Source organism: Dipodomys merriami, unplaced genomic scaffold (assembly GCF_024711535.1).
Source record: "Dipodomys merriami isolate MVZ:Mamm:240054 unplaced genomic scaffold, mDipMer1.0.p SCAF_56, whole genome shotgun sequence".
NCBI classification, from domain to species: Eukaryota; Metazoa; Chordata; class Mammalia; order Rodentia; family Heteromyidae; genus Dipodomys; species Dipodomys merriami.
The window spans coordinates 2,693,246-2,720,579 of record NW_027206135.1 but is presented as its reverse complement, the minus strand read 5'-3'; the positions used below and the strand labels follow the sequence as shown (position 1 = coordinate 2,720,579).

The window sequence follows — 27,334 nt, the reverse complement described above, 5'->3', positions numbered from 1 at the left end:
AATACCTGGTTAATGGGTCCCTTTAACTTCATCTTGAGGCTCTGTTTTATGTACTTTAAAAACAGTGAAAATGTTACTTGATTGTAATTTAATTGATTCTAAATTGTGAAGACTTTCACAGCCTTTGGATTAAGAGAAAACCCCCATGGGAAATAGCCATTGTCAGCACACCTTGCTGACTGCCTGACTGCTTGTGACCAAAAGGGCTGTAAATGATTTTAAGAGTAGGGATGACCAGCTTTGTTGAATGGCAACACCTTTGTACAGATACCTAAAGATAATACAAATATTAAAAAAAATTAAAAGCAGAAAAAAAAGACTAGGGATGACCAAAAAGCTACAGGTGTTGAGATGTTAAAGAGTGTACCTCTTCTCCAGCTTCTGCTTACACTGACTTGTGGATTGCTGCTTTACAGAGGCAAGTGGGAATGGGCTGGGATCCAGGTGTATGTGACTCAGGAAAGTCATTTAGGTCTATTGTCGTGGGATCCTTGATGAGAGATAAGAACTGCGTGGCAGAGGGGACCAGAGGCTGGATATCATCCAACTTGAGCCTAGCTGTCTTAATGTACTCGCAGTTTCCATACAGCAGCTTCTTTTCCACGGAGAAATCTTGGATACCAAAGATACACAAGGCATTGTAAAAAGGCTGAGTTTAATTTACTGTATGTGATTCAAATGCATTTACTGGAAACAACACAATAATCCAGAAATCCAGTAATCATAGAGAAATAGTTTTTTTGTTGTTAATCTTAGAAATAGTTTTTTTGTTGTTAATCTTTCAGTTACATTTTCTAAGAACCTCTGCAATATTCTTTGGATTTGAAACCTTTTTTTCTTCCTTAAAGTAGTTATTAAATACTAAAAAAAAAAAAAAAGCATTGACATCCTATTGCTTAAACTTTTTCTGTTGTTTGCAGATTGCTAGAACAGGTCACTTTGTATTAATAATGCAAAGTATGTGTGATGTGTTAGAGTTGTAATCCCTGGAAATCCATGATCCTCAAAACACTGTAGGTTTCACTCCCAACCCTCCAGCCCCACCCCAAGTTACTTGGTAATGACAAAAAAAAAAAAACAAAAAAAAAACAATTGTCCCTGAGGAATGAAGCTCATTGCTATGGTAACTCATTCTGGGGCACATTTCTAAAAGTCTGGATTTCAACATGGATAGACGCCCTGTCTTATTTTATTCAGTAGCTTAGCAACCTATGGAATGGTGTTTGTTGCTACCCACAACCTTCCCTTTTCTCTCAGAAAAGTGACCTATATAGATAGTATTTTATAGTAGGTATGTTTTCACTGTCTCAATTCTTAGGTATGCTTATGATGACCTTATTTTCTGCGCCAAAAATCAAGACACAGTCTGTGTCTTTGGTGGTCATATTTTTCTGTATACCATTTTCTTCATGTTTTTCTGTTGGTACTATTCAGGAGTTTTTTGCTAGCTTCATTTCTTTTTCACTGATCTGGTACTATTAGGTGATATGATTCTAAAATCTTAATTTCAGCTCCGATCACACCTTTGAACTGCAGACAGGCAGGAAAACCCTGATGGAATTATTCTTTTTGTTTGTTTGTTTGTTGGTGGTGGGCCTTAAACTCTGGGTCTGTGTGCTATCCCTCAGCAGTGCTCTACCTCTTGAGCCACAGCACCACTTCCGGTTTTCTGAGTGGTTTATTGGAGATAAGAGTGTCTCTGACTTCCCTGCCTGGGCTGGCTTTGAACCACAATCCTCAGATCTCAGCCTCTTGAGTAGCTAGGATTATAGGCATGAGCCACCAGCACCCAGCCAGGAATTATTCTTAAAACAGCATGTTAAAAGAACTCAACATTGCTAAAGACACCATCATTTACCTGGTACCCCACAACCAATCAGTCCTTAAACCGGGGTGCGTCTACTTACTGAGTGCTGTAAAGTGTGTCCTCATCTCACTTTTGTCCCTCATTTATATCCATCCCCCCCTTCCCCTGTGGGGGATAGAAACCAGGCCTCACACATTTTAAACAAGTTCTTTGTCATTGAGAAACAGCTGTTTGCCTTCAGCCAGTTTGCCAGTTTACTGCCCATTTCCTTCAAACCTGATACTTCAGCATAACCAGGCCTTTTACTAGCTTCCCCTAACCCAATAAACCAAATGCCATTCTATGACTGCCTCTTTATCTTAGTAGCTCTCATTTTCCTAAAAGTAAAAATCCAAACTCCACTTTGTGGCCTCTGAGGCCCTCAGAATCTTTCCTGTTTTATTGTCCAGGTCTGTTCCAGGACTGCTTGATTGGCTTCCCTGCTGTACTATCTACTTCCTTCAGACAAAAGAAATGCCTTTCTTGGATGAAGAAGCTTTCTCTGTGTGGGTATATGTGGGCACACGCGCAGACACACTGGTCTTCTGGCTTGAATTCAGGGTGTACATACTGTCCTTTAACTTTTTTTTTTTTTCCCCTCTCAAGGCTAGTGTTCTACCACTTGAGCCATAGCTTCACTTCCAGTTTTAAGGTAGTTATTGGAGATAAGAGTCTCACAGACTTTACTTAACAGGCTCGCACAGAACTATGATCCTCAGATCTCAGCCTCCTGAGTAGTTAGAATTACCGGTGTGAGCCACTGGTGCCCTGCTCTAAGAAAGCTTTATTAATACTGCCTATCCCCAGGCTTCATGCTGAAAGCTTGAGTCTATTTGCTCCCATGGCAACCTGGACACTTCCCTTTTTAGCCCTTACTTTGTATGTTCTGTAGTCTGTTTGCTTCCTTCATGAACCATGAACTACCCAAGAAAAAAGTTGGCACTAGTTTGTCTTTGTGTTTCCAGGACCTCATTTTTATCTGTTGAAACATGAGCAGTATACTACAAGAGTATGCTCTTCCCATAACAGCCATACTACTGAACTAATTGAGGTCCACTGTAAGGAACCTTGGTTTGTTGATGAGATGAGAGCTGCCTCTCTCTAAACTTACTCAGTGCCCTTTTTTCCCCCCTAGTGCTAGATACTTGGGAGAGAGGAGGAAGAGCCAGTAGGGGGAAGATCACAGGATCTAGTGAAATATGATTAGCCCTGTGGGGTTCCTGAGAACCGAGGGCTTAGTGTGCTAGATGAATGTACACTTGCCTACATTCTAGCAGGTATGCATTTTACCTCTTCAACACACTCATTAAGTATTTCTCTCTCTCAACACACTAAGTCTGTCTGTCTGTCTGTCTGTCTCTGTTTCTGTTGTGGAGCTTGAACTTGGGGCTCTGTGCATTTTTGCTCAAGTTTAATAGCACTCTACCATGTTGAACCACAGCTCCACTTACGATTTTCTGGTGGTTAACTGGAGATAAGAGTCTCACAAACTTTCTTACCTGAGCTGGCTTCAAAGTGGAATCCTCAGATCTTAGCTTCCTTAGTAGCTAGGATTTCAGATATGAGCCACCAGCACCCTGGTGGAAAAAATATTTGTTTTTTTTGTTTTTTTGTTTTTTGCTATTAAAAGTTTGTGTGTGTGTGTGTGTGTGTGTGTGTGTGTGTGTGTGTGTGTGTGTGTGTGTGTGTGTGTGTGTGTGTGTGTGTGTGTGTGTGTGTGTGTTTTAGAATAATCCTCAGGGGAAAAAAGAAACTTCTAGGTCTTATGCACTAGTATTTATCAGGAATTTCCCAGCCACCTAAATTATATTTTTTATTTCTAGGATACAGTGTTCTTTTTCTTTTTTAAGCTGCTATTGTATTGCAGGAGATAACAGATATTTTATGTAATTTTTTTTTAGATGTCAAATTTATCAGCTACCCTCAATGCAAGTTGGTGTAAGGAAAGCAGTATATTTGGTGAAGCAAGTCCTATTTGATAGGATATTCTAAGGATTAGATGTATATACTACTGTGTTTAGGGAGCTATAGTTTCTTTAGACATGCCGTTGCTATTAGAAATAGATTTACTGATCTTGTCTCTTTTAAGCTTGCTCTATTTATTTCCTAGCTTTAGTAAAGGTCCTCCTTCCCCACTCTTAGTGGATCTTTAGGATATTTTTTATATATAATCATCTGCAAACAGAGATAGTTTTATTTCTTGCATTCCAGTTTGGATGTCTATAGTTCTTTTATTTATCTAATTGCTCTGACTAGGACATCCAGTGATACTGAGTAGCAGTGGTGTAGGTGACCATTCTGTATACCTAGTTTTTAGGGAAATAACTTTCTTTCTTTAACTACTGCATATGCTGTTCACTGGGAAATTTTCTTTTCTTTTCTTTTTTTTTTTTTGAATTTGACCTCACAATTTTATTGTCTTCATAACAAAACTTGGAGCTTAAAACTGGATCACTTCCCCCTTTCTCTTTTTATCTCCATCCAATTCAAAATGTTTGCATCTCTTAATAGCTAGTATTCTCTTAGATCTACAGTTGGGCTCAACACATTGAAGTCTTAGCACAATCTTCTTTGTAGTCTTAGCAAATTGGCTTAGTCTGACCGCCATAGCCACTCTGCTTCCTGTCATAACGACGCTTTCCCTGGGCATACAGCGAATCCTTGCCCTTCTTGTACTGTGTTACTTTGTGAGATTGGTGTTTGCCACACTTCTTACAAAAAGTACAGCAGGTTTTAGGAACATTAACCTGAGAGTACTGTGGTAGATGGAATGAGGATTAAGCTGAATTGTTACCAGAGCCCCAACCAAGAGCCTACCATGATGGCAGGAAGCCTGCAGCAGCGCCAAGGGAAATTTTCTTGAATGCACTATATAAGGTTATAGAAATTTCCTTACATTTTGTATTATGAATGAGTGGGTTTTTTCATGAAAAATATTGAATTTCATCAAATGTATTTTCTTCAGGTGTGTGTGTTTGTGTATGTGTGCACATGTTTGCATTATTTTACTGTACTGGTTTATATTGATTTCTTATTTTGAGCTGTCTTTGCATTCTTGGACTGAATCCTGTTTTGTCATGTTTAGTACTTCCCAGTATTTTATTTATGAGCATTGCATATATATTCACAAGAATATAACTTTGTGAGATTCCTGTGCTATCTTTTTTTTGGGGGGGGGTCCGGTCGTGGGGCCTGAACTCTGGGCCTGGGCACTATCTCTCAGCTCTTCAGCTCAAGGCTAGCGCTCTACCACTTGAGCCACAGCGCCACTTACGCCTTTTTTCTTTTTGCTTATGTGGTGCTGAGGAATCGAACCCAGGGCCTCATGCGTGCAAGGAAAGCACTCTACCACTGAGCCACCTTCCCAGCCCCTCCTGTGCTATCTTTGTCTATCTTTGGTATCAGGTAATGCTGGACTTGTAGAATATGTAGTGAAGTAGTCTTTTTTTTTTCTGTTCTTTGATAGTTTGTATAGGGCTTTTGTCAATTCTTTACATATTTGATTAACTTCATAAGTAAAGCTATTTTGCTCCTGCACATTTCTTTCTCGGAAGATTTTTAAAATTATGTATGTATGTATGTATGTATATATATATATGTAATTTTATTACTTGCTGTAGGACTTTTGAAGTTATCTATTTCTCTTGAGTTCCTTTTGACATATATAATGTTTCTAGTAGTTTTTCCATTTAACTTATCTGACTGTCAGATATATAAATTTTCTCAGAATGTTTTGACTTTTGTAAGGTAAGAAGTGGTATCACCATTTGAATATCTTCACAAATAATTCACTTGGTTTTAAGATTCTTTCCTTTGGCTTTCTATAATGTATATGTATTTTTTTCTGATCAAACTTTTTTATTTCCTTCCTTCTGTTGGTTTCGGGCTTATTTTTCTCTCTTTTTCCCCCCAATATCTTAAGATTTAAGATTAGTGTTAATTTGTGATCTTTTTAAACAAAGAGCTATCAATTTGCCTCAGAGGTTTTCTGTGTTGTATTTTTCTGTCTTTTTCTTTTTTCCTTATGCTGATCCTGAGGTTTGAAATTTCTTTCTTGTTCTGTAGTTGCCTAGGTCTTTTTTCTCCCTGCTACTTATTTATAGGGGCTTTATTCATTAGCTCAAGGGAGGAAGTGTCTAACACAGTTTGAAACTTAATTCACTTAAATAGCATCTGTAGGTAGTGTTAAGCACTTTCTGAGAAAAACAGTCTTCATGTCTTTAACTTCCAGCAGAAAATATTTCTGTCTTCTTTTCTCCCTATTTTAACCTGTTATCCTAAAATAAATCCTTGCTAAAACCTTAAAAAAAAAAGCTCAATCTCTTAGTATGTTTTTTTACTCAAGGGTGGTTTAAGGGTATAAGGAATATAGATTCCAGGAACTTTGAGAATGGGAAGTTGACCATTACCCTCAATTTGATGTACATTATTTATTCTGGTTGCTGGAGGTAGTGATGATGAGTTTCCTGGTTGTGTTTATCTTAGGGGCATATGCTGACGATGTCATGACTAGTATAACTCACATTCTGGTCCTTCTAGTTGTCAGTCTCTGATGACACTCCCCATATGGTTGTCTTTGTCTCTGTCTTGCTACACTCTTCTAGGTGTCTTTTCTCTGTCTAGCCTTTTGGCCTAGGACTTAAGCCAGCCTTTGTTGTATGATCATCCTTTTCAGTAGTGGAGCCTCCTATCTGGGGCCATATAGTTAAAACATGACATATATGGTATGTAAGAAAATCTGAGTCAGAGATTACCGTGGCTAGGCTATGCTTGGAAAAACTTCCTTTTAGATAAGGGCCTAGCTTGGAATACTAGGGATTTACTATTAATCCTGTTCATGTCAGATGCTGCATATTATTTCCCTTGATCTCTTTGCACTTGCTTCACAGAGCAGTCTTCATCTGCTTTTACTAGCAAAACCTAATAAGACCCTAGTAAGATTCATGCTTCCAGAGATTTGTATAAAAGAAATGCAAAACAACAAAGATAGCTCTCAAAAGTAGTCATGATCAGATGTGTGTATATATACATATGTGAGGATGACACAAATTCTACATGAACAAAAGCCTTAAACTTAAGGAATAAAGGATTTTTGGGGAGGTATATAATAAGTACATATATGTTTTAATGTACACATGTTATGAATATGCATATATGTTGTACATAATTAAGACATTCTGTGTATATAATATTGTTTGGTTTCTGTGTCTCACCATTTTCCCATGACCAAAAATTCTGTGATTTAATCCACACATTTTCATCTGTTGCAGGACAGTTCGTGTTTGGTTAAAGAGAGACAGCGGACAGTATTGGCCAAGCATATATCATGCAATGCCTTGTAAGTATCTGGGTCTCTGTCTCAAAAACCAAGCCTGTACTCCAACCCCCTTGCTTCCTCATTTGCCTTCTCTATATTTTCTTCTTGAATAGGGAAAATTGAAGGTTGAGAACTTTATAATATAAAGTATCATCTAAGTCATGTTAGATTTTCTATTTCTTTCTGTGAAACATAAAAATATCATTGTGAAACTGAGTATATTCATAGTTATTGAATAATAATGGAAGAAGAACTTCACCACATAGTCTGTGTGATTACAGCAGTTGCTCTCTTGTTCCACACTTTTTGTTTAATGATTTGGAAAGTATGTCCTTAGACAATACAAAATTTTGTCCTATGATTACATTTCTGAAGTAAATTTGTCCTTGCATTATAGTTACAGCATTTACTTAAATTCAAGACATTTAACATTGAGCATTCAGTTCTCAAAAGGATTTCCTTGGGATTAAAACCTTCTAATTAGAAGTGGATTTCATTTTCCCAAGATCTTATCAGAGAAGTATGTCTTTGCACTGATTGTTAAATAATGACTCCTCCAAATAGAGTTAAGTATTGCTGAGACTGTTTCCCTGACAGATGTTCTTTGTAGAAGATAAACTGACCACCAAAATTAGGAAATTGGCTTTATTCTAATATTTTTTTTCTTGAAAATTAATAAAATTTGGGGATCATGTTCTGTGTTTAGTCTAAAGTAATTGCTTAAAAGCAATCCTTAGCAGGAAAGAAAATGCTGGAGGAATATCAATAGTGAATTTCAAACTCTATTACAAAGCTATAGTAATAAAAACAGCATGGTACTGGCACAAGAATAGGCCTGAGGACCAATGGAATAGAATAGAAGACCCAGAAATAAACCCACAGACCTAAAGCCAACCTAATATTTGAGAAGAGAGTTAAAAACACAGAATGGAATAAAAGTCTCTTCAACAAATGGTGCTGGCACAATTGGCTAGATCCTTCTATATCACCCTGCACCAGAATCAATTCCAGATGGATCAAAGACCAGATGCCCTGAAAATATTACAGGAAGAGATAGGGGAAACACTAGGGCTCCTTGGCACAGGTCAACACTTCCTAAGTAAAGATCCAGTATTACAACATATCAAAGAAAGACCAGTAAATGGGATTGTATGAACTGAAGTTTCTGCATGGCAAAGAATGTAGCTATTGAGATTTATAGAAAGCCCACAGAATGGGAGAAGATTTTTACTAGCTATGCCCGACAAGAGCCATATATCTAAAATTTACTTAGCGCTCAAGTTAAACCCCCCAAAAACAAGTCCTCAAAGAAACAAGAACCCAATTAGTAAATGGGCTAAGATTTTATAGACTTCTTAGAAGAAAAAGTAAGAGTGACTAATAGACATGTCAGTATCACTGGCCATAAAAGAAATGAAAATCAAAATGACATTGAGATCCTACCTCACCATGGCCATTATCAAGAAAATTAACAATAACAGAGTCTGGCAGTATGTGGTCAAAAGCGAATGCAGCTACACTGTTGGTGGGAATGTAGACTTGTCCAACCACTCTGGAAAGCAGTATAGAAGTTCCTTAAAAGACTAAACATAGAGCTTCTCTGTGACCCAGCAATCCCACTCCTGGGCATTTATTTAATTGACCACAAACCAGGCCACACTAAACCTACCAGCTCAACCATGTTCATTGTAACATTGTTTATATCCAAGATGTGGAATCAACCCAGGTGCTTCTCGGTGGATAAATGGGTCAAGAAAATGTGGTTATATACACAATGGAATTCTATGCTTCCATCAGAAAGAATGATATTGCTCCATTCATAAGGAAATGGAAAGACTTGGAAAAATTTATATTAAGCAAAGTATACCAGAGCCAAAGAAACATAGGTTGCATGTTTTCCCTCATTTGTAGTAATGAGAATATGCTTATAAATCTACAAGTAATCTACAGTAGATAAAGGTAAAAGGCAAAAAACTATACTTGAACCATGATAAATATAGCAGGACTCTAAATATTCACACAGTGAGACCAAAGGAGGATATTCTCAGGAGAGGATTACAAGGGCTCTGTGCATATGACCATATAAAATAATGGATGTTGAAATGAACTCCAAGAAATGGAAACTTTTTTTTTAACTTTTTTGTGTGTGTGTGTGTATTTTTCCCCCTTCCGTATATACTGTTTTGTCATTGTTTTTATTTCTGTACCTTTTATCTTGTATGTACCTTTATCCCATTTGGGGAGAGCAAAGGAAAGTATAGAAATGGTGGGACAAAGAGTGAACAAATGCAGCAATGATACTTACTAGATACTATGATGAAAATGAACTATACAACTTGTGGGTGTGGGGTTTGAGAGAGAAAGACCGGGAGACTTAGAGAAAATGAGGGAAGGGTGACACTGTTCTAAAAGAAAAGTACTCATTAGCTGACTTACATGACTGCAAGACCTCTGTACATCACCTTAACGATAACATTTTTAAAAAAGTAATTGCTTAAATTTGGGATGCTGTTCTAAACATTACCTTAAACATTACCCTGTCAACTCTTAATTAATTAAAACTAAAATTCTCAAAAAAATCTCCCAGGTTTGCTGTTTGGACACCTCATCCTTTGACAGAATATCTCAGCTTCAAAGATCCATGTCATTGTGCACTACCAAAATCCATGCTAAATTTTAGCCATGATTAACTTTATGCCTCTGGCAAAAGAATATTATAATGACAATTTTGCCTATTTATAAATTATTAAGGATACAAGAGTTTTTTAGTGACTTTCAAATTATCTTTGAGGCTTTACTTGGCTTTAGAATTTTTTCATAAATAACTGATAACCACAAATCTAAACCAAATATTTAACTCTTTTTCTGTGATGAGAAAACTTCTTGAAATTCTGAGCATTCTTTACTTACTGTGCTTCTAATGGACACTATTATAGGTTATTGTCTCAATATTATAGGACCAAAAGAAAGATCCTGCCAGTGATTGATGAGGGTGTAGAGAAATAGAAAAGAAAGAGAGTTCATGATTGTTTTTTTCTAGATTTTTTTTTGTGTGTGAGTGTGAGTTATGGGCTTAAACTCTGGGCCTAGACACTGTCCCTAAGCTCTTCTACTCAGGGTGAGTGCTCTACCACTTGAGCCACAGCACCACTTCTGGTTTTCTGGAGACTTTTATCAGAAATAAGAGTTTCATGGACTTTCCTGCCCAGGCTGGCTTTGAACCGCGATCCTCAGATCTTAGTCTCCTGAGTAGCTAGGATTAGAGGCGTGAGCCAGCACCCAGCTTTTTTCTAGATTTTTTAAAGTGATATAACCAAGTCTTTTTTTTCTAGTGTCCTTCAGCAAGTTTGACACAATATCTAACAAGAAAAGATGACTGTAATCCAACAAGTTGAGGTTGACCCCAGAGATTTATACCTCTTGACTAATACAAATGGAGGAAAAGCAGACCTGGGCAAAAATGATGGAGACATGGGGGTGACAAGCAAGGAGTTATTTTTAAACCCTCATGAAGATATAAGGTCATAGAATTTATTGCTTATCCCTTTCCCTATATATGTATACATACATACACATATTAATATTACTTTCTAATGCTTCCTTTGTTTGTTCATGTTTGAACATACAAAAAAAACTTCTAGTTCCAACTTAATCATTTATTGCTGTATTCAAGACTAAAGAGTGGTATAGCTCCTCCACCTGGCATATACATACTTCAGGAAGAGAGCTGGGAGTATAACTCAGAGGTGGAATACATGCCTAGCACATGTAAGTCCGAGGGTTTAGTCCCCAGTACTGCAAACAAGGTGATTGTTGGGTACTGGTAGCTCATGGTTATAATCCTAGCTACTCAGGAGGCTGTGATTTGAAGATTATGGTTTGAAGATAGCCAAGGCAGAAAAGTCTGTGAGATTTTTATCTCCAATTAGGCACCAAACCCCCCCCCCAAAAAAAAAAAAAAAAAACAAAAAAAGCTCAGGGACAGTACCCAGGCCTGGAATTCAAGGTCCAGTATCAGTATTTAATGTGTGTGTGTGTGTGTGTGTGTGTGTGTGTGTGTGTGTGTGTGTGTGTGTCTGTGTGTGTGTCTGTGTGTCTGTGTGTGTGTGTATACTGCTAAACATTAGTATCCTACTAAAAGAAGTATAATGGTTACTTTTTGCTATTCAGAGTGTTGTCTATGCTCCAGCATAATCAGGATTACCTGAGAAATTATTAGAACTGCACTATTGGGCTGGAGGCAAGGCTCAAGTGGTAGAGCACCATCTGAACAATCAAGCCAAGTGAGTTTGAGGCCTTGCGTTCAAACCTCAATACTGCCCGTAAAGTCCAAAATAATTCTGCATTATTGATTCCACCTCAAGGCTAGTGAATCAGTCTGCATATTATTAAAATTTGTAGATGATTTGATTGTACATTAATGTTTGAGAAGATTGTGACATTGTTAACAGGTTGACCTATATGTACTATTCAAACAAACATAGGTAAAGCTTCATATAGATATAATATTGATTTGTGAATATATAGATAGAAACACGTATATATGTAATACATATATTAATTAAACATTACTGCATACTTACTATATATAGGCCACTTGTCAGTGCAAGGGATTTGTAGGTAAACAAGGTACATATGTTAAAGAGGATTTCTGTAATTTTTCATTGTTTGTGGATTCTGCTATTGTGTAAGGATAAAAGAAAAAAATTGCCCAGATATTTGCTTTTATGTTCCTAGGACTCTTATGCATTCTGATGTCATAATGGATGCCTTAGCAAGAATTGAAGCTTTGTTTAACTTGAGACAAGCAAAATCTTATTGCACAAAAAAATAAACTATAACTTGGCCAGTTAGAAAGCCTGAAATAGAATTGTGTTTCCAAAGAATTGTCTCATAATCTTTTCTTTTGAAAGATTTTTGTAAAAAGAGGTTAACTTGGTGTTATTTAAAAATAATGGTTATGTTGTGTTAATTACAAAATAATTAAAAGAGAAAGTGAATAAATCCAGAAGCTGTAGAATGGACACCACAGGCAGATATGACCATATTGTGTGTTTAGACTAGTATATGATAAGAAGCATTCCACATACAGAAGAAATTATTTGACATTTATATGTGACTTATTTGTGCATTTTGATATTAAAATCTTTTTCAGTGCAATATTTAGTTTGCTTGGAGAAGGAGAGTAGATGATGGGTAGCTCTGAGACAAATTTGAAGTTCAGTGAAGAAAAGCAGGCAGGAGAATTGAAGGAGAAAGAATAAACAGTGAAGGCTGTTTGATGAGAGTGAGCCTGCTAGATAGAATATGATGAGGCTGAATGCCTGTAATGGAGTGTCACACAGGAGTAAGTAGATCAGAAACAGTGAGAAGTAAAAACATGATAAAACACAAATGCTGCTTTGGGAGTGTCTCTACATGATCTTTTTCAAGCTTCTTCCCTTGGAGAGGGCAATCTGGAGAAACTGGAGTTGTCTGAAAGGCTATTTCCCCCTGAGCCAAATCTGGTTTTCTAGTATTTGAACCAGGAAATGTTAGTTTTAGCCTAGGCAGATCCACTAAACTGGAAACACAGAAACCCAAGAGTTGTGAGGCAATCGTATGCCAGGAGAAACAGTGAAGGCTGATTTACAAAAACAGAAAGGTAAGTAGAAAGATAGGACCCTCAGATTCAGTTAATATTTAGAGATTTTCCTCATGATCCTCTTAATCCATCAAGCAGCCTGGCTGGGATAAATAACTTTGAGTTCAAGAGATTCCTACTGGATGTGTCCTTTAGTGCTTAAAGGACTTTCACTTAGTTGTAGCTTCAAGTAGTTGACTAAACTTGGCCCTGATTTTGTGCCTGCTATTTCTCATTACTTAGTTTCTCCTGAATTTCTGTGCTCTTTAAAGAAAAAGAACTCAGCCATGGCCCTATTAGTACTACTATGCTGCTGGGCTGAATATAGTCTGGCAGAGTGAAGGCATGTAAAGAAGAAAAGCAGAAAGTAATATTTTATTCTCTTAATTTCTTTGTATGGCTCATTCAAGAAATGTTGTCTATACCAGGTGCTGATGGCTCATGCCTGTAAACCTAGCTACTAAGGAGGCTGAGATCTGAGAGGATCATGGTTCAAAGCCAGCTGTGGCAGGAAAGTCCGTGAGACTCATCTCCAATAAACCACCAGAAAACCAGAAGTGGTGCTGCGGCTCAAGTGGTAGAGCATTAGCCTTGAGCTGAAGAGCTGAGGGACAGCACCCAGGCCCGGAGTTCAGGCTCTACGACGTGGGGGGGGGGGGGGGGGGAGGGAGAGAAGGGGAGGAGGAGAAAGAAAAGAAATATTGTGTTTTTTTACATACCCACACAGTTCAGTGTGGTTAAATATAGCAGCCAGGCCTTGTCTTCATGATATGCAGAGTCTGGTGAGAAAGGCAGGCATTAAAGCTGTATCAACTGTGTAGCATGGTGAGGGAGTGATGGGGACATGGTCACAACAGTGTCCTAAAGAAAATCCACTTAAACCTTGCTCTCTAAGCTGGTTCTGGTGGCTCACACCTGTAATCCTATCTACTCAGGAAGCTAAGATTTTAGAATTATGGTTTGAAACCAGCCAGAGTAGGAAAGTCTATATGTAGACTCATCTCCAGTTAACCACCAAAAAGCCAGAAGTAGAGCTTTGGCTCAACTGGTAGAGTGCAGCCTTGAGCAAAAAAAGCTAAGAGATGGACAGTACTCGGTCCCTGAGTTCAAGCCTCAGTATTGGCCCACACAGAACAAACAAATCCCTCCCTCCCCAAGAGATTTTGTTTTCAGTTTTGTGGTGGAGGGTTGTTCATTTGCTCTATCACTGAATTATATCCCTAGGGTACTCTATGGAGAATTTGAGTTGACAGCTGTTCAGTAGTTTTCTATAACCTAGCTGATTTTATGTATAAATAAGTGCATTTCCTTATTCAGTATGCTATCAAAAAATTATATCCTGTTGGTATATCCTTGTAGTAGCTGATAATTGCCTGTGACAGTATCAGCTTACAACTTACCCACCTGAGACTCTCCTGCCTTAGCTTGTAAAACTAAAGAGTGGTCCTCCTCAGGGTACAGGGTGGAGATTTTGGTTGCAGCCATAAATATAATCATTTGTTCCAGGTTTCTAATAGATACCATTTCAATCACCATATTTACATTACAGTATAGAAAACCCATGTAGAAAGCATTTTTCTTTTCATGGTTGAGATAGTTTAGATTTACTTTCCCCACTACTTTTGTCTCTCAAAAGCTCAGATAAAGGAAAGAAAGAGAGGAAATATGAAGAACCAGCCAGAGTGGCAGGTGGTGGAGATTGTTCTTGCTCTATTTGAGGATTGGGTGTCATGGCTGGGCCTGTAGTGCCAACCTCTCCCCTGGGTTTGGAGGACAGGTAAATTGGTTGCCAAAGATGTAGTAAATAGGAGACTAGAGAGGGCAAAAGCCTCAGGTGGCACATGCAGGAGAATTGGAAAACCTCTGTGGGTTCTGTTGTTGCCAGGCTAGGTAAGTAGAATTTACTTTGGCTCCTGTTTATGAATTTGTTCCTAAAGCAAAACAGATGACATTTTTCTCAAAGCTACTTATAATACATGGACATATCACACATAGTAATGCAAGGACTTCTTTTGTACTCTGTCCAGCTCTCTGTCTTGGCTTGGTGTGAAAGGTGTGGCCAAGTCCTCAAAGCTGTACTTTTCATATTGTACAGCTGCCAAGGTATGCCCACCTAGCATTTAAAATCTAAGAACTTGAGTCTTCCCTGTAACAAGTGATTTTTTTTTTAACCATCTGCCTCTGAATTTTCACCCAAAGCCTGGTTGAAGGCTCCCCAAGCTCTGATCTTAGCTGAGCAGGGGGTGGGATAGGAAGCCACTTACTCCATTAATTGTACAAATACAACTTTCTATGTGGATCACAAGACAAAAAGGTTGTAAGTGATAGCTCTGAGGGTCAGTACATTGTCTTTATGGGTGAAATGAAACAGAACTAACAAATTTCTCAACACAATCCTCTAGCATTTGATTTTGCTGTTCCTGCTTTTAAAGCCATTTCAAACTCTTTGTGAAATGAGTAAAGAATAGATTAAATACTCTTTAAGAAAAACAGAGATAAAATTGGAACATAATGAAGTTCATTGTTGACATTAAGTCTTACTGTCCCCACCCCCCATCCATCCTCCCCATGCATTACTTTAGATTGGAGGGTTTTCTTGTTATTTTCCAGTACTGGGGCTTGAACTAAGGACCTGGGTTCTGTAGTGGTTAATTGGAGAGATGAGTCTTACAACCTTTCTAGCCTGGGCTACTTTTAAACTGCTATTCTCAAAACTCAGCCTCCTGAGTAATTAGGATTTACAGGCATGAGCCACTAATGCCCTGTTTAGATAGATAGGAGCATATAAAATAGATCGTAGGTTAGAACCTGTGTCTGGAATGGAAAGTAAATTTAATTTTTATTTTTGTCCCGTTTGCCGAATGACTTTGGGCAAACCCTTTACATTTGCTCTGCATCAAATCTAATAGATAAAAATTGTCTTCTTTCTTTGTTTTCAAATTTACAAAAATATTTTAGTTATTAGATATACCAATAATTATTTGAATAGTGTTTTCAAGTTCTTTATGGTTTCCAATATATGCTATCATTCTTGGTGTTCACCCATTTATAGGAAAAATTGATGAATTGTTGTGAGGTTGTAGCTGAGTTAATATCCTTTTCTTTGTTAAAACTACTAGGAGGGGAAAAACTGGGAGAAATTGAGGGAGAGGGTAAGACTGTTCAAAAAGAAATGTACTTATTACCTGACTTATATAACTGTAACCCCTCTGTACATCATCATAAAAATTTTAAAAAAACTATGAAGAAATCAATAGATAACTTGAAATTGAGAATTTGAAAAATTAAGTTCTTAGTAAGTTTATATGTTTTATATCTGGAATGGAAATGAGTAATTTTGCATATGAATTACAAATATTAATTTTCCCATTGGTGAAGAGAACTTTTTTTTTTGTCAGTTGTGGGGCATGAACTCTGGGCCTGGGTGCCATCCCTGAGCTCTTCAGCTCAAGGTGAGCCTTCTACCACTTGAGCCACAGTGCCACTTTCAGTTTTCTGATAGTTAATTGGAGATAAGAGTCCTACGGACTTTCCCACCTGGGCTGGCTTTGAACTAAGATCCTCAGATCTCAGCTTCCTGAGTAGCTAGGATTACAGGTGTGAACCTCTGGCACCCAGCAATGAAGAGAACTTTTGATAGTTTAAGACCATTCTCATCTGCTAAAACTATTGGAGTCTTGGGAGAAGTTTCTTTGGACAGGTCAGTGGTGGAAAGGCATTTAAAATTATGAACTTGGCCGTTCTGCTTTCTTAGGGTAGCATTACTTTGGTGGCTTAAAATATCTTTAGCTGTATTGAGAAAGTTGTGTGGCATTCTAGGAATATAGGGGTGAGAGGGAAATACTCATCTTTTTGCTTTAGTTTATACTGCAATTCAAATAACTGGTTCTGATTTTAGGTATATTACTCCATTTGTTGGCTTCTTTTTTTATAGGTTTTATTATGGAACCATATATTCAAATAATTTACAAGTATAAAATAATATTAGTTTTAGTATTTATACTTTTTAAATCAATGATGGAATATTTCTGTATTTACTAAGAAGAAAAAGTGTCCAAGAAACTTCAGTTTTTAATGGAAATAAGCAAAAAAACCTAAATTATCCCAGTGAAAGATAGCAGATATTAATTAATTTGAGTAAGTACATCATTTATTTAGTATGCTTTTGCTTGATACTCATCTGGCAGAGCATTTTGAAATTTACTGTAGTAGGCTACTTTATTGTAACTTAAAACTTGGATGAAACCATGATGGTAGTTTCAGCACTTGTAGTTTCAGCACTCAGGAGGCTGAGGTGGGACAATATCTTGAGTTTAAGACCAGCCTGGGCAATAGAGGAAGATCTTGTCTGGAATAAAAAGTGACCACTTCTAAGTCATTGTAATTTTTAAAACAATAGTAAGCAAAATGGCAGAAGGCATACAATGTCTGATTTAAATGAAAAATGCTTTAGTGTGAAACAATGGAAGTCATTAATATAGGTACACTTAATAAAATAAAACATAGGTTGAGTACTGCAAATCTATTATTATCCTAAGACAAATAAGGCTAAATGAAACAGTGTTCTTGAATCAAATCTGTTTCATGAGTGTCTATGGGAGTCTATTAATCATTGGAAGCTCTTTTTTGAAAGCCCCTTTATTGTGGGATCCTGACATTAATTTTCATCACAGTGCCTTTAACACTTCATTTTATTCTCAGAAGCCCTGTTGTTTATTTAGTTTTAGTTACCAACCAGAACATCTCATCCGGAAGATTAGTGTCTCCTGCCAAGTAATGCCTTTAACAGTGTAAAAGCAGTCAGTGTGATTGAAATCCATGGCTTACCCTTCAGTGAAACTTGTGTTTATTTGAGCAAAGTTCAGTCAACAAAGGACAGAAAATAAGTTAGTCATAAATGAAAGAATTACAGGTATAAATAATAGATTAAGAAAATTCCCCCAAATAGAAGTATTTTAAGAATGCTTCTTCTCAGCTATACTTTTTTGTTGTTGTTTTACTATTATTGTTATTATTATTTTGCCAGTCCTAGGGCTTGAACTCAGGGCCTGGGCACTGTCCCTAAGCTTCTTTTGTTCTAGGCTAACACTCCATCAATTGAGCCACAGCGCCACTTCGGGCTTCTTCTGTGTATGTGGTGCTTAGGAATCAAACCCAGGGCCTCATGCATGCGAAGCAAGCGCTCCACCACTGAGCCACCTTCTCAGCCCTTGTTGTTGTTTTTAAAGCAAGGGCAGTGGTCTGTTTTATAACAGTTGTGGGTAACAGTATTAGAAATACAAGTTGTCACTTTTTCTTTAATCTGTTTTTGACTTGCTGAGGTTGATGTTGGTCTCTTGAGTATCCTTTGTCTAGGGCCCATATCTCTGGAGCTTTTTTCGCTCTTCAAATTATATGGTGATTACTTATAACTACCAATCCTGGAACTTCTCTTTGTTTTCATTTTCTGAACTTAAAGGTGAAGACCTACCTTAAATTTAAAAATATTTCATTTTTTAAGTTACTCATACGTTCTAAAAGTGATTAAATTATACAAGTGAGACTATGACAGGACAAATTTTTAAAGTTCTGTTACTAATATAAGAGGGACAGGACAAGTGTTTAAAGTTCTGTTACTAATATAAGAGGGAGCAGAGAGGATGTATGTAGCTCAGTGATAGAGTGCTTATCTAGCATGTGTGAAAACCTACGCTCCATTCCTAGCACAAAAACAACCAGAAAGAGACATTGCCAACATTAATATAGCAGAATAAGATGGCCCACTACCCACAGACTTGCACAGATTTCTTTTCTATGTTATTTTTTATATTTCATGACTTTGCCAGTACACTTTGTTGTCATCAGTCTGAGATAAAAAAGTAGATGTCAGAAAGTATAAAAAATGAATTATGCATTATTTTCTCAAGAACCTTGTTAGCTACCTGCCCCCCTCTACCCTTAGTATACTTTAATTTAAAAAATTGGGAAAATAAAATGTTGGGAGGTAACATTAGTACCAATGAATAGCAAGGTCTTGAATTAGAGTAAAGGCAGTTTCAAGCCAATTAACTCCATATAACATGAAATATGTGGGAGGCTTGAACAAATGGAGGTCATCCCACAAAGCTGTTGGAATTATCCTTTCTCATAGGAAACAGCTAAAGGGCTGTAGGGATAGGGGAAATAAGTGTATCTTCAAGGTTCCTCTCATGCTATGTTTATTTCATGTAGAGCTTATAGTTCAGTTTTAAAGGAGGAAGTCAGTAGGAGTGCCTAGAATTATAGGCAAGAGTTACTGGCATCCCGCACAGAGAAATACTTTTCAATGACCGCATAGGAAGAAAAATAGTAAAGGTTTTTTTGGCAAGTTTGTAGCCCATTGTGGCTGCAACCAAGTTTTTGCTTTGTGTAAGCATACAAAGCTTATAAGCTTTTACTGAAATCTTAATAAATCATGAATGTGTAAAATTAATTTTAACATAAACAACAAAATAAGATGAAAGCCTATTAAAGAAATAATCCTTTCACATGAATATAACTGTTCTTATGTTTTCTGTGCATATTTTTATAGTAAATGTGTTTTACAGAATTATGTTAATGATTAATTCTTTTTTCAGCAAATACAATGCAATCATTAGGTTTTTATTCTGCATACATAGGAGATTATGAGAGTAAATGTCTCAGTATTTGTGTAGAGATTTTGCCAAATATTTTATAGGCCTAGATTAAATCCTTTGAGTAGTGCATTAGATATCATTTAGTGCATTAGATATCTTTTAGCAGTGTGTTTGTGAATCTGGTTTTATTTTGTGGCTAAATTTAACTGGAATAAGTTTTGAGAAGATATTCTGTTTTGTTTGTTCCTATGTTTTGGATATATTATGATTGAGATTAGAAATTATGCAGTTAAGCAGATCTTTTTTTTTTTTTTTTTTTTTCTTGGGTCCAGTCATGGGGCCTGAACTCTGGGTCTGGGTGCTGTCCCTCAGCTCTTCAGCTCAAGGCTTAGCGCTCTACCACTTGAGCCACAGTGCCACTTCCGGCTTTTTTCTTTTTGCTTATGTGGTGCTGAGGGATCGAACCCAGGGCCTCAGGCATGCAAGGCAAGTGCTCTACCACTGAGCCAACTTCCCTGCCCCAAGCAGATCTTTTTGATGTTGGTTTGCTTTTGATCCTTTTATTTAACCAATTAATTAATTAATTTTTTGTTGGTCATGGGGCTTGAACTATGGGCTTGAGCACTGTCCATCAGCTCTTTAGCTCAAGCTAGCTACCACTTGAGCCACAACACCACTTCTGGCTTTTTCTGCTTATGTGGTGCTGAGGAATCAAATCCAAGGCCTCATACATGCAAGGCAAGCACTCTATCACTGAGCTACCTTCCCAGCCCCTTTAGGCCCTTATATAGAGAATGAAAAAATGTTACTGAGTGATCTGTTTATGAAGACACTTATCAGTAGAACTTGAAGCTCTTTTATAATTTCAAGATAATCTAAGATGGGACTTAATGTTTCAATTATGTCTTTGAACCTTTTCCAGTTTTTTCCTCTGTATGACCTTGAGTGAGACATCTGAATAACAGAAAGTAGGAATAAAAATACTTGATGCTGATTACAATTATGATGATGAATTAATTCATATCTATGGGTAGAGGGAGGCATTTAGAAGTCCTGATCTCTTTAGAAGAACTTTTTCAGTGTGGCCTTAATTGTCAAAAGATCCATCCCGCCTTTTTTTTGGTTGGTTGTGGAGCTTGAACTCTGGGCCTAGGGGCTATCCCTCAGCTCTTCAGCTCAAGGCGAGTGCTCTACCACTTGAGCCACAGCACCACTTCCATTTTTCTGAGTGGTTTATTGGAGATAAGTGTCTCCCGGACTTTCCTGCCTGGGTTGGCTTTGAACTGCAATCCTCAGATCTCAGTCTCCTGAGTAGCTAGGATTATAGGCGTTAGCCACCAATGCCCGGCTAAAAGATCCTCATTTTTTAAGGAACAAATGTAGATGAAGGAGACTGAAATTTCGAAGCTAACTGCTTAGTATAATTGTGGTTTACAGGAGGCTTCCCACCAGAGGACTTAATTTTGTGAAACCGAGAGTCCCAGTCCAGGACTAGGTGTACTGACTTACTCAGGACTTAAAAAAAAAACAATACTACTTAGTCCTTATGTTCAGTTGGGTTTCTCTTAACTTGGGACAAATCTTCAGTCAGTAGCCTCCAGATTGCTTGTCTTGTATCAATTCTGGATCAAATACATGTTTCAACACTAATTTGTGTGTATATGCACGTGGATCCAGGCAGAGTAGGTGCAGGCAGGGTAGTTCAGAAAATATGGGTTAATTTTACTTAAGTTGAGGCCTGAGTGGAAGAGGAAAGTGGTCATGGAAGGCTTACCTAGCACAAAGTATTGTGAATCTAGTCAAGCAAATTCAGACTTAGTATTGATGGTGTAAGTCACACCACACCCCGTAATTGTCCACTTTGAGAATGCTTTTATTGTTATATTCATTGAAAGGGGATAACTTTTAAAACTAGGGTTGGTTATAAAATTGCTATTTTTATTTTTTCAGTAAGTGGGAGTTAAATGAACTATTTGAGGAAATAGTGGGGAAATATGTTCACCTACTTTAAGCTAGTTAGGCACTCCTAAATCAATGAAAGTCATTGTTTTGTTAATTTCATCAACATGTTCATTTCTTTCAGCTCCATGTTCATGCATGTCTTTTAATCCGGAAACAAGAAGACTGTCCATAGGTCTAGACAATGGTACAATCTCAGTAAGTACACATAAATAAGATTTCCAGTTGAAATACTTCCTTCCTGTGAAGTGTGTGTGTGTGTGTGTGTGTGTGTGTATATATATATATATATAATATATATATATGCACACACTTGTATATATGTGTATATATATATGCTTAGTGATGAGATTTAATTTTTAATTTTTCAAATGAACAGAATCATTTTCTTGCTAAGTAGAAGTTTCAGTGCGGCCGGGAAGAGATTCTGTGCAGGGAGAGCTGTCATCAACCTACTTATACACTAACATGGCTCAGATGACCTTTCACTAAGACAGGGACTAGGCTAGGAATATTGGGAAGTAAATTCTCAGACTGCATGAATCTGCACTAATGAGTGAGAATTGTGATCTTGAACTTGCTGCTCTGTGGTACTGAACTTGGACCAGATGATTAATTACCTTATAAATTTCCCTACAGTGACAAAACACAGGGGAAATGCTTTCTCTTCCATCTGCATGTCTGATCTTGTCTTTTATACTCTGTTCTCCTCCTTCTGCTTCTTGTTGTCTTTTCAGTTCCCCCAGCATGTGAACAGAATTCTATAAATTTGTCTGAAGTTACAAAACAAACACAGACTCTAGATTTTTGTCTGTAGGATAGAGCCAGATAAATAATAGACCCTTTGATGATAGATATTTGAGGAAGCTGAAGTGCTTAGATATCAAAATTCTTAATCATACTGAATTTTAACTAAAAGTATGTTAACTAGTAACAGGTCTGATCAGTTATCCACTGTTACATTTAATCTTTGTGGTTAGTGAATTAAAACACTCTGATCTGAAAAGTTGGGAAGTATGCTCCATCTATAATCTCACCTTTTGGGGAGGCTGAGACTGGAGAATCACAAGTTCAAGGCCAGCCTGAGCAATCTAGTGAGACTTTTCAAAACTAAACAAACAACAAAGATTTTAAAAGAAAATGAAGAAAGTCCTATTCTGTCTATACTTGCCCACAGGATGGCAATGAAGGATTTAAGGATCCAAGGAAACTTTCTAAGGCCTCGCTCAGTCTCCAATCCGATTCTATGGGTACTGAGTCTGGGAATTTCCTGCCCCTGAACAGAGCCTCCTTTCAGATCCTGCCCAGTCCTTCTCCTGAATCTGCTCCTTAAGAGAGTAAAACCAGTGAACATTTTTTTAGACCTCAGAGGTGCCTAAATGGTGGGAATTTGAGGTGGATAGGATGTCCACACAGGTGTGCAGGGTCCCTCAAGGCATCAGTAGATTGGAGAAAGGAAGAGAAGGAATTGGGCTGGCCCTCTGTGTTATTATGCTGTGATGTAGAACTTCATGGAATCCAAGAACCTATAGTTCCAAGTTGCTAAAAGTGTATTTGTTAATATTGGAATTTAAAGCTATATTTTGTTTAATAGTCTAACTTGACTTATAATTTTTAAATATTTAGACAAATAGAATGTGGACCTTCCTTCCAAGTATTGGAGGTGGACCTGATAGTTTTTGATTTCTCACTAAAACATTTGTCTAATTTTTATGGAGATATTAACAATATTGTTATTGACAAATATGACATTTCTATATATCTAATGCATTTAGTAAATCTATAAGCTCATTCTTAGGACAGAAATTTATTATATGATTTTGTCTACTTTAAAGAGAGCCATTTTGAAAAGGGAATGTGTGCATCTGAGTGTGAGTGTGTATGTGTATAGAATAAACTTAGCTTTAAAAAATAAAAGGAGATAATTGGGTTGTTCAGTGAACTGAACTGTTTATTAAGGAAACAAAAAAGATGATCTGAGATCACATATTGTCCAGCAGTTCATAGACTCATGTACATAACATTCACTTTCCCTAGGAAGACTTATGTGTATTTACATCTTTTTTTTGCACTTTTGAAATCAGTATGGGTGGATAATGGGTGCTGATCAATTTTTCCTTAATTGCATGAAAGGTATGCAAAGTAAGTTACAGAGAATTCTAGCTATTTATTGTATAGAAGGACCTTAGCCCTTATTCCTTTGAAATGAAAACTGCCAGGAATTAGAGCATCCATCAGGAACAGGAACCCTGTCACTTTTCTCATTATGTTAGTATAGTGTTGAGATGCTGACTGTACCTTACTTTAATCCTCTGAAAAGTATTGAGAACTGTGGCTTACATGAAATAATTTTCTCAAAAGTACCTCTTTATCTTGCTGAGGAAGATGAATTCATATTCTACCTATTCTCATTTGAAGAATTATAAAAGCTCTAAGTTAGGGAAAGATATATTGAGACAACAGCATATTTAAATTTCAAGAGTCTCATTAAGTAAGTAGAGTTCTGACTATTTAATAGTTTACTTTCTAGATATGAAAAATATCATTTCCTGAATATAGCAAATTTTGAAAAGAGATAATGGTTAAATATTGTAAAACAATGAAGTAAAAAAGCAAATCCCTATTTCACTTTATTTTATTGAACAAAAATACATTATAGAGCATTTGAAAGACAAACATGTTACTGAATAATGAATTGGACATGGATTAGAGATAACAAATATGGACCATTCTTTCTTTAAAAATTGGCCACAAGGGAAGGAAAAAATTATGTTATAACAAGAATGAACAAGAGATAAGAATTGAACTGGGAAGGAAAAGGAGCACTTTTGAGGCAGAAGAAAAAGTGAGACAAAACACCCTTACATTTTGAGATGTAGGAGAGGAATGCTTTTACCTTTTTTAAACATGAAGTAGCAGGTGAGATCACCTACTGAGAGAAGCAAAAAATGGTAAGACTCTTTTTTCATACCTATCTTTTTTTGGCCTTTCTGTTCCTATAGCCCAGAATACCCCTCTCCTGTCTTGTTCTGTAAAGTTCTAATTATCTTTCAAAGATTTGCTCAAATGTTATATTTTTTTTTCTTTTACTTTTAGCAGATATCATCTGTATCCTCAAGTCACATAAAATGCTCAGTTGGTTAGCTGTATTATATAGCTTATTTAACCTCTATTTTGTAAAATAGTTTAAAATCTGTCTCTGATATGAAAGTGTTGAGAGTTAAGGATTTGACTGGGGCTGGGAAGGTGGCTCAGTGGTAGAGCGCTTGCCTTGCATGCCTGAGGCCCTGGGTTCAATTCCTCAGCACCACATAAGCAAGAAGAAAAAAGCCGGAAGTGGCGCTGTGGCTCAAGTGGTAGAGCTCTAGCCTTGAGCTGAAGAGCTGAGGGACAGCGCCCAGGCCCAGAGTTCAGGCCCCACAACTGGACCCCCCCAAAAAAAAAGGATTTGACCATTCTTTTTATTCATCCCTTAACCCAGCAGATCTTCATGTGATTTTTTAAAATATAAATGATGGACTCAATGAATAATCTGTTAAATGCTTATTGTCTAAAGAACTAGCACTATTATTTAATTAAGTTGTTATAACAAGCACTTGCTTAAGTTCAGAGATGTCTTACTGAAATTCTATTACTATTCAGAATGTTTTTTCAGCTAGGAATGCCTTCTATGGAGGAAAAATTATGCTAATATTTTAATTCACCTTGGGTTTTCATTATTGAAAAAAAGACAGTCAGGTATGTTAACTGATATGAATGCTCAAGTAGGACTGTAAAGTTTTCAATTGATAATGCCTCACATTATCCTAGCCAACAAACGAATTCCTAAATTTCAATTGTATGCAAAAGATTATGGTAAGTTCCAACATAATGTGGCTGTTGAGTGGATGGTACAGTTGAGAAGACAATGAAAAAATGAAGGATGAAATAAGTAGCAAAGTAAACAATAACCATAGCAATCACTAATAATATGTATGATGATAGCCAAGCAATGAGATGATGATTGAGGATAGGTCTGTGCATATTAGACATGAGATGTACTTTTGATTAGCTAAAGGCAAGAAGATATTTCAGGCAAATTGATGGAATGAGAGGAAAAGCATGTCAGTCTTGAAAGGGAAAGATATATTTGGAGAAAAATCAATGAGTTTGGTATTGGGGTATTGTGCAATCCTTGACTGAGGATGAATAATCAGTATTCTAAGGAGCTGGGTTCCTAATATGGGGGAACCCCTACTGTATCCAAAGACTTTCTACTGTATTTAGATTTTTCACTAATTTTGTTAAAAAAATTAGCTGCCAGGTAGTCATAGGGATGTATATATATTCATTTTTATGACTTTATGCACACACACAAACACATTAGAACTGTTACATAGCCAGAATTTTTATTGACATCCTGCCAAGATAAATTTAAGTCTTTCCTAGCCATTGTGTATAGGGATACACATTTTGGTGATAAACTGCCAGTAAACTCAGGGATATGCTAATTATGTCAAGATAATGTTAACTTGTGGAAGAGGGATGAGGATAGTTGAGATCAGGAACATAGCATGGTTTTGGGATAACTGGTAGGGTCCAGCTTTTCAATTTGGATGATGATTACAAGTGTGTTTAATTTATAAGAATTCATTGCACTGTAAGTTTATGTGTTTTATTTTACAATAAAAAGTAAACTCTCACTTAAAAAATAACAAATTTAAGTCTTTGAAGAGTTTGGGAATAAGTCCTTAAAATAATAAAATCCCTCTGCTAAGTGTATTCATAAATAAATATATATATATATATGTGTGTGTATATATATGAGTTAGGTGAAGTTTGGGATTAAAGGATTGATTTATAATGGTTATTACTGTATAAATCAAATGCTATTGATCTGTATGGATTTGTTGCTGTTTTGGTTCTTCTGATTTTCTTGTTCTGATTCTTCTGATTTCTATACGCTTATTGGATATATTATCAGTATACAAACAAATATTATATAAGGGAATGAAAAAAGAATGGGAACTAATCATTCACTGAATATGGTCTGTGTATCGGGCGACATGTTTTACTTCATTCTTTATTTTGTCAAAGTCACAGGAAAGTCCATGAGACTCTCACCTCCCATTAGCCACCTAAAACCAGGAAATGGAGCTGTGGCTCAAAATGGTAGAGCACTAGCCTTGAACAAAAAAAAAATCCCTGAATTCAAGCCCCATGCCTGGGAAAAATAAATATATAAATAAAAGATAGTGAGCTAGGAATCATTAAATGTGTCCCAAGCTGCTTTCCCTTTGTCTTCTTAGGAACCTTGTACCTTAACAATCTCTTTCATTCTGTATCCTTTTCATTGCCATTCAAGCTTCTGTTTATTAAATACAAGACCTCAAACATCATAATTCTCATTAAGCCTTTATCCTTGCCCAACTAACATTCTAACTTCGTTGTCTCCCCACACAGCCTTCTCAGAAGCGTTCTCTGAAATCACTTTCATTTCCTTACTTCAGACTTTACTTGAAGCATTACAATCTGGCTTCCAGTGCCCTCGGTCTACTCAAACAACTCTGTATAGAATAGAACTGGTTCTTGGAAGGATTTATCTTATTGACATTTTAAAGTATTATGTGTGATCTCTTTGTAGCAGTTGGCACTGTTGGCTTTCTTTCTGAAATAGACTTCGTTTAGACTGTTCTCATCATGTTTTTACCTCCTTGGAGCATTTAATACTATTCACTGTTTCTGAAGTACTCTTTTTGTACATGTGTAGCATAACACACTCCTTCTTTTCTCCTTTTTTCTGTCTGATGTCATCACAGGGAGTTGTTTAACCAGCTTTGATTCTGTTAAAGATTCTCCTCATTTTCTCCTAGGTGTTGGTTTCTTTGCTCTCAAGGCAGTCTTACCCATGCATAACTTCATTAGCTATGCATATGACAAGTCAGTAGTTTTATCTCTCTGTAGTCCTTCTCTCTTAGGTCTCAACTTCCTTCTTAGTATTTCTTTCTTTCTTT

The 27,334-nt window shown here is 36.8% G+C and overlaps 1 protein-coding gene and 1 pseudogene across 8 annotated transcripts in view; one reads left to right on the top strand and one right to left on the bottom strand.

Moving 5' to 3' along the window:
* The window catches only part of LOC138812171 (WD repeat and FYVE domain-containing protein 2), a 273,328-nt gene that overhangs the window by 67,856 nt on the left and 178,138 nt on the right, over window positions 1–27,334 (top strand). For all 8 annotated transcript variants that reach the window (XR_011367562.1, XM_070000140.1, XM_070000146.1 and 5 more), the window contains exons 2-3: window positions 7,117–7,184; window positions 21,466–21,539. Coding sequence is in view for 7 of the 8 variants with exons in the window: in XM_070000140.1 (XP_069856241.1) it covers window positions 7,117–7,184; window positions 21,466–21,539 (142 nt within the window). In the remaining variant the exon portion in view is untranslated. The remainder of the gene's footprint in view (window positions 1–7,116; window positions 7,185–21,465; window positions 21,540–27,334) is intronic.
* Window positions 4,208–7,101, bottom strand: LOC138812048 (large ribosomal subunit protein eL42-like; annotated as a pseudogene).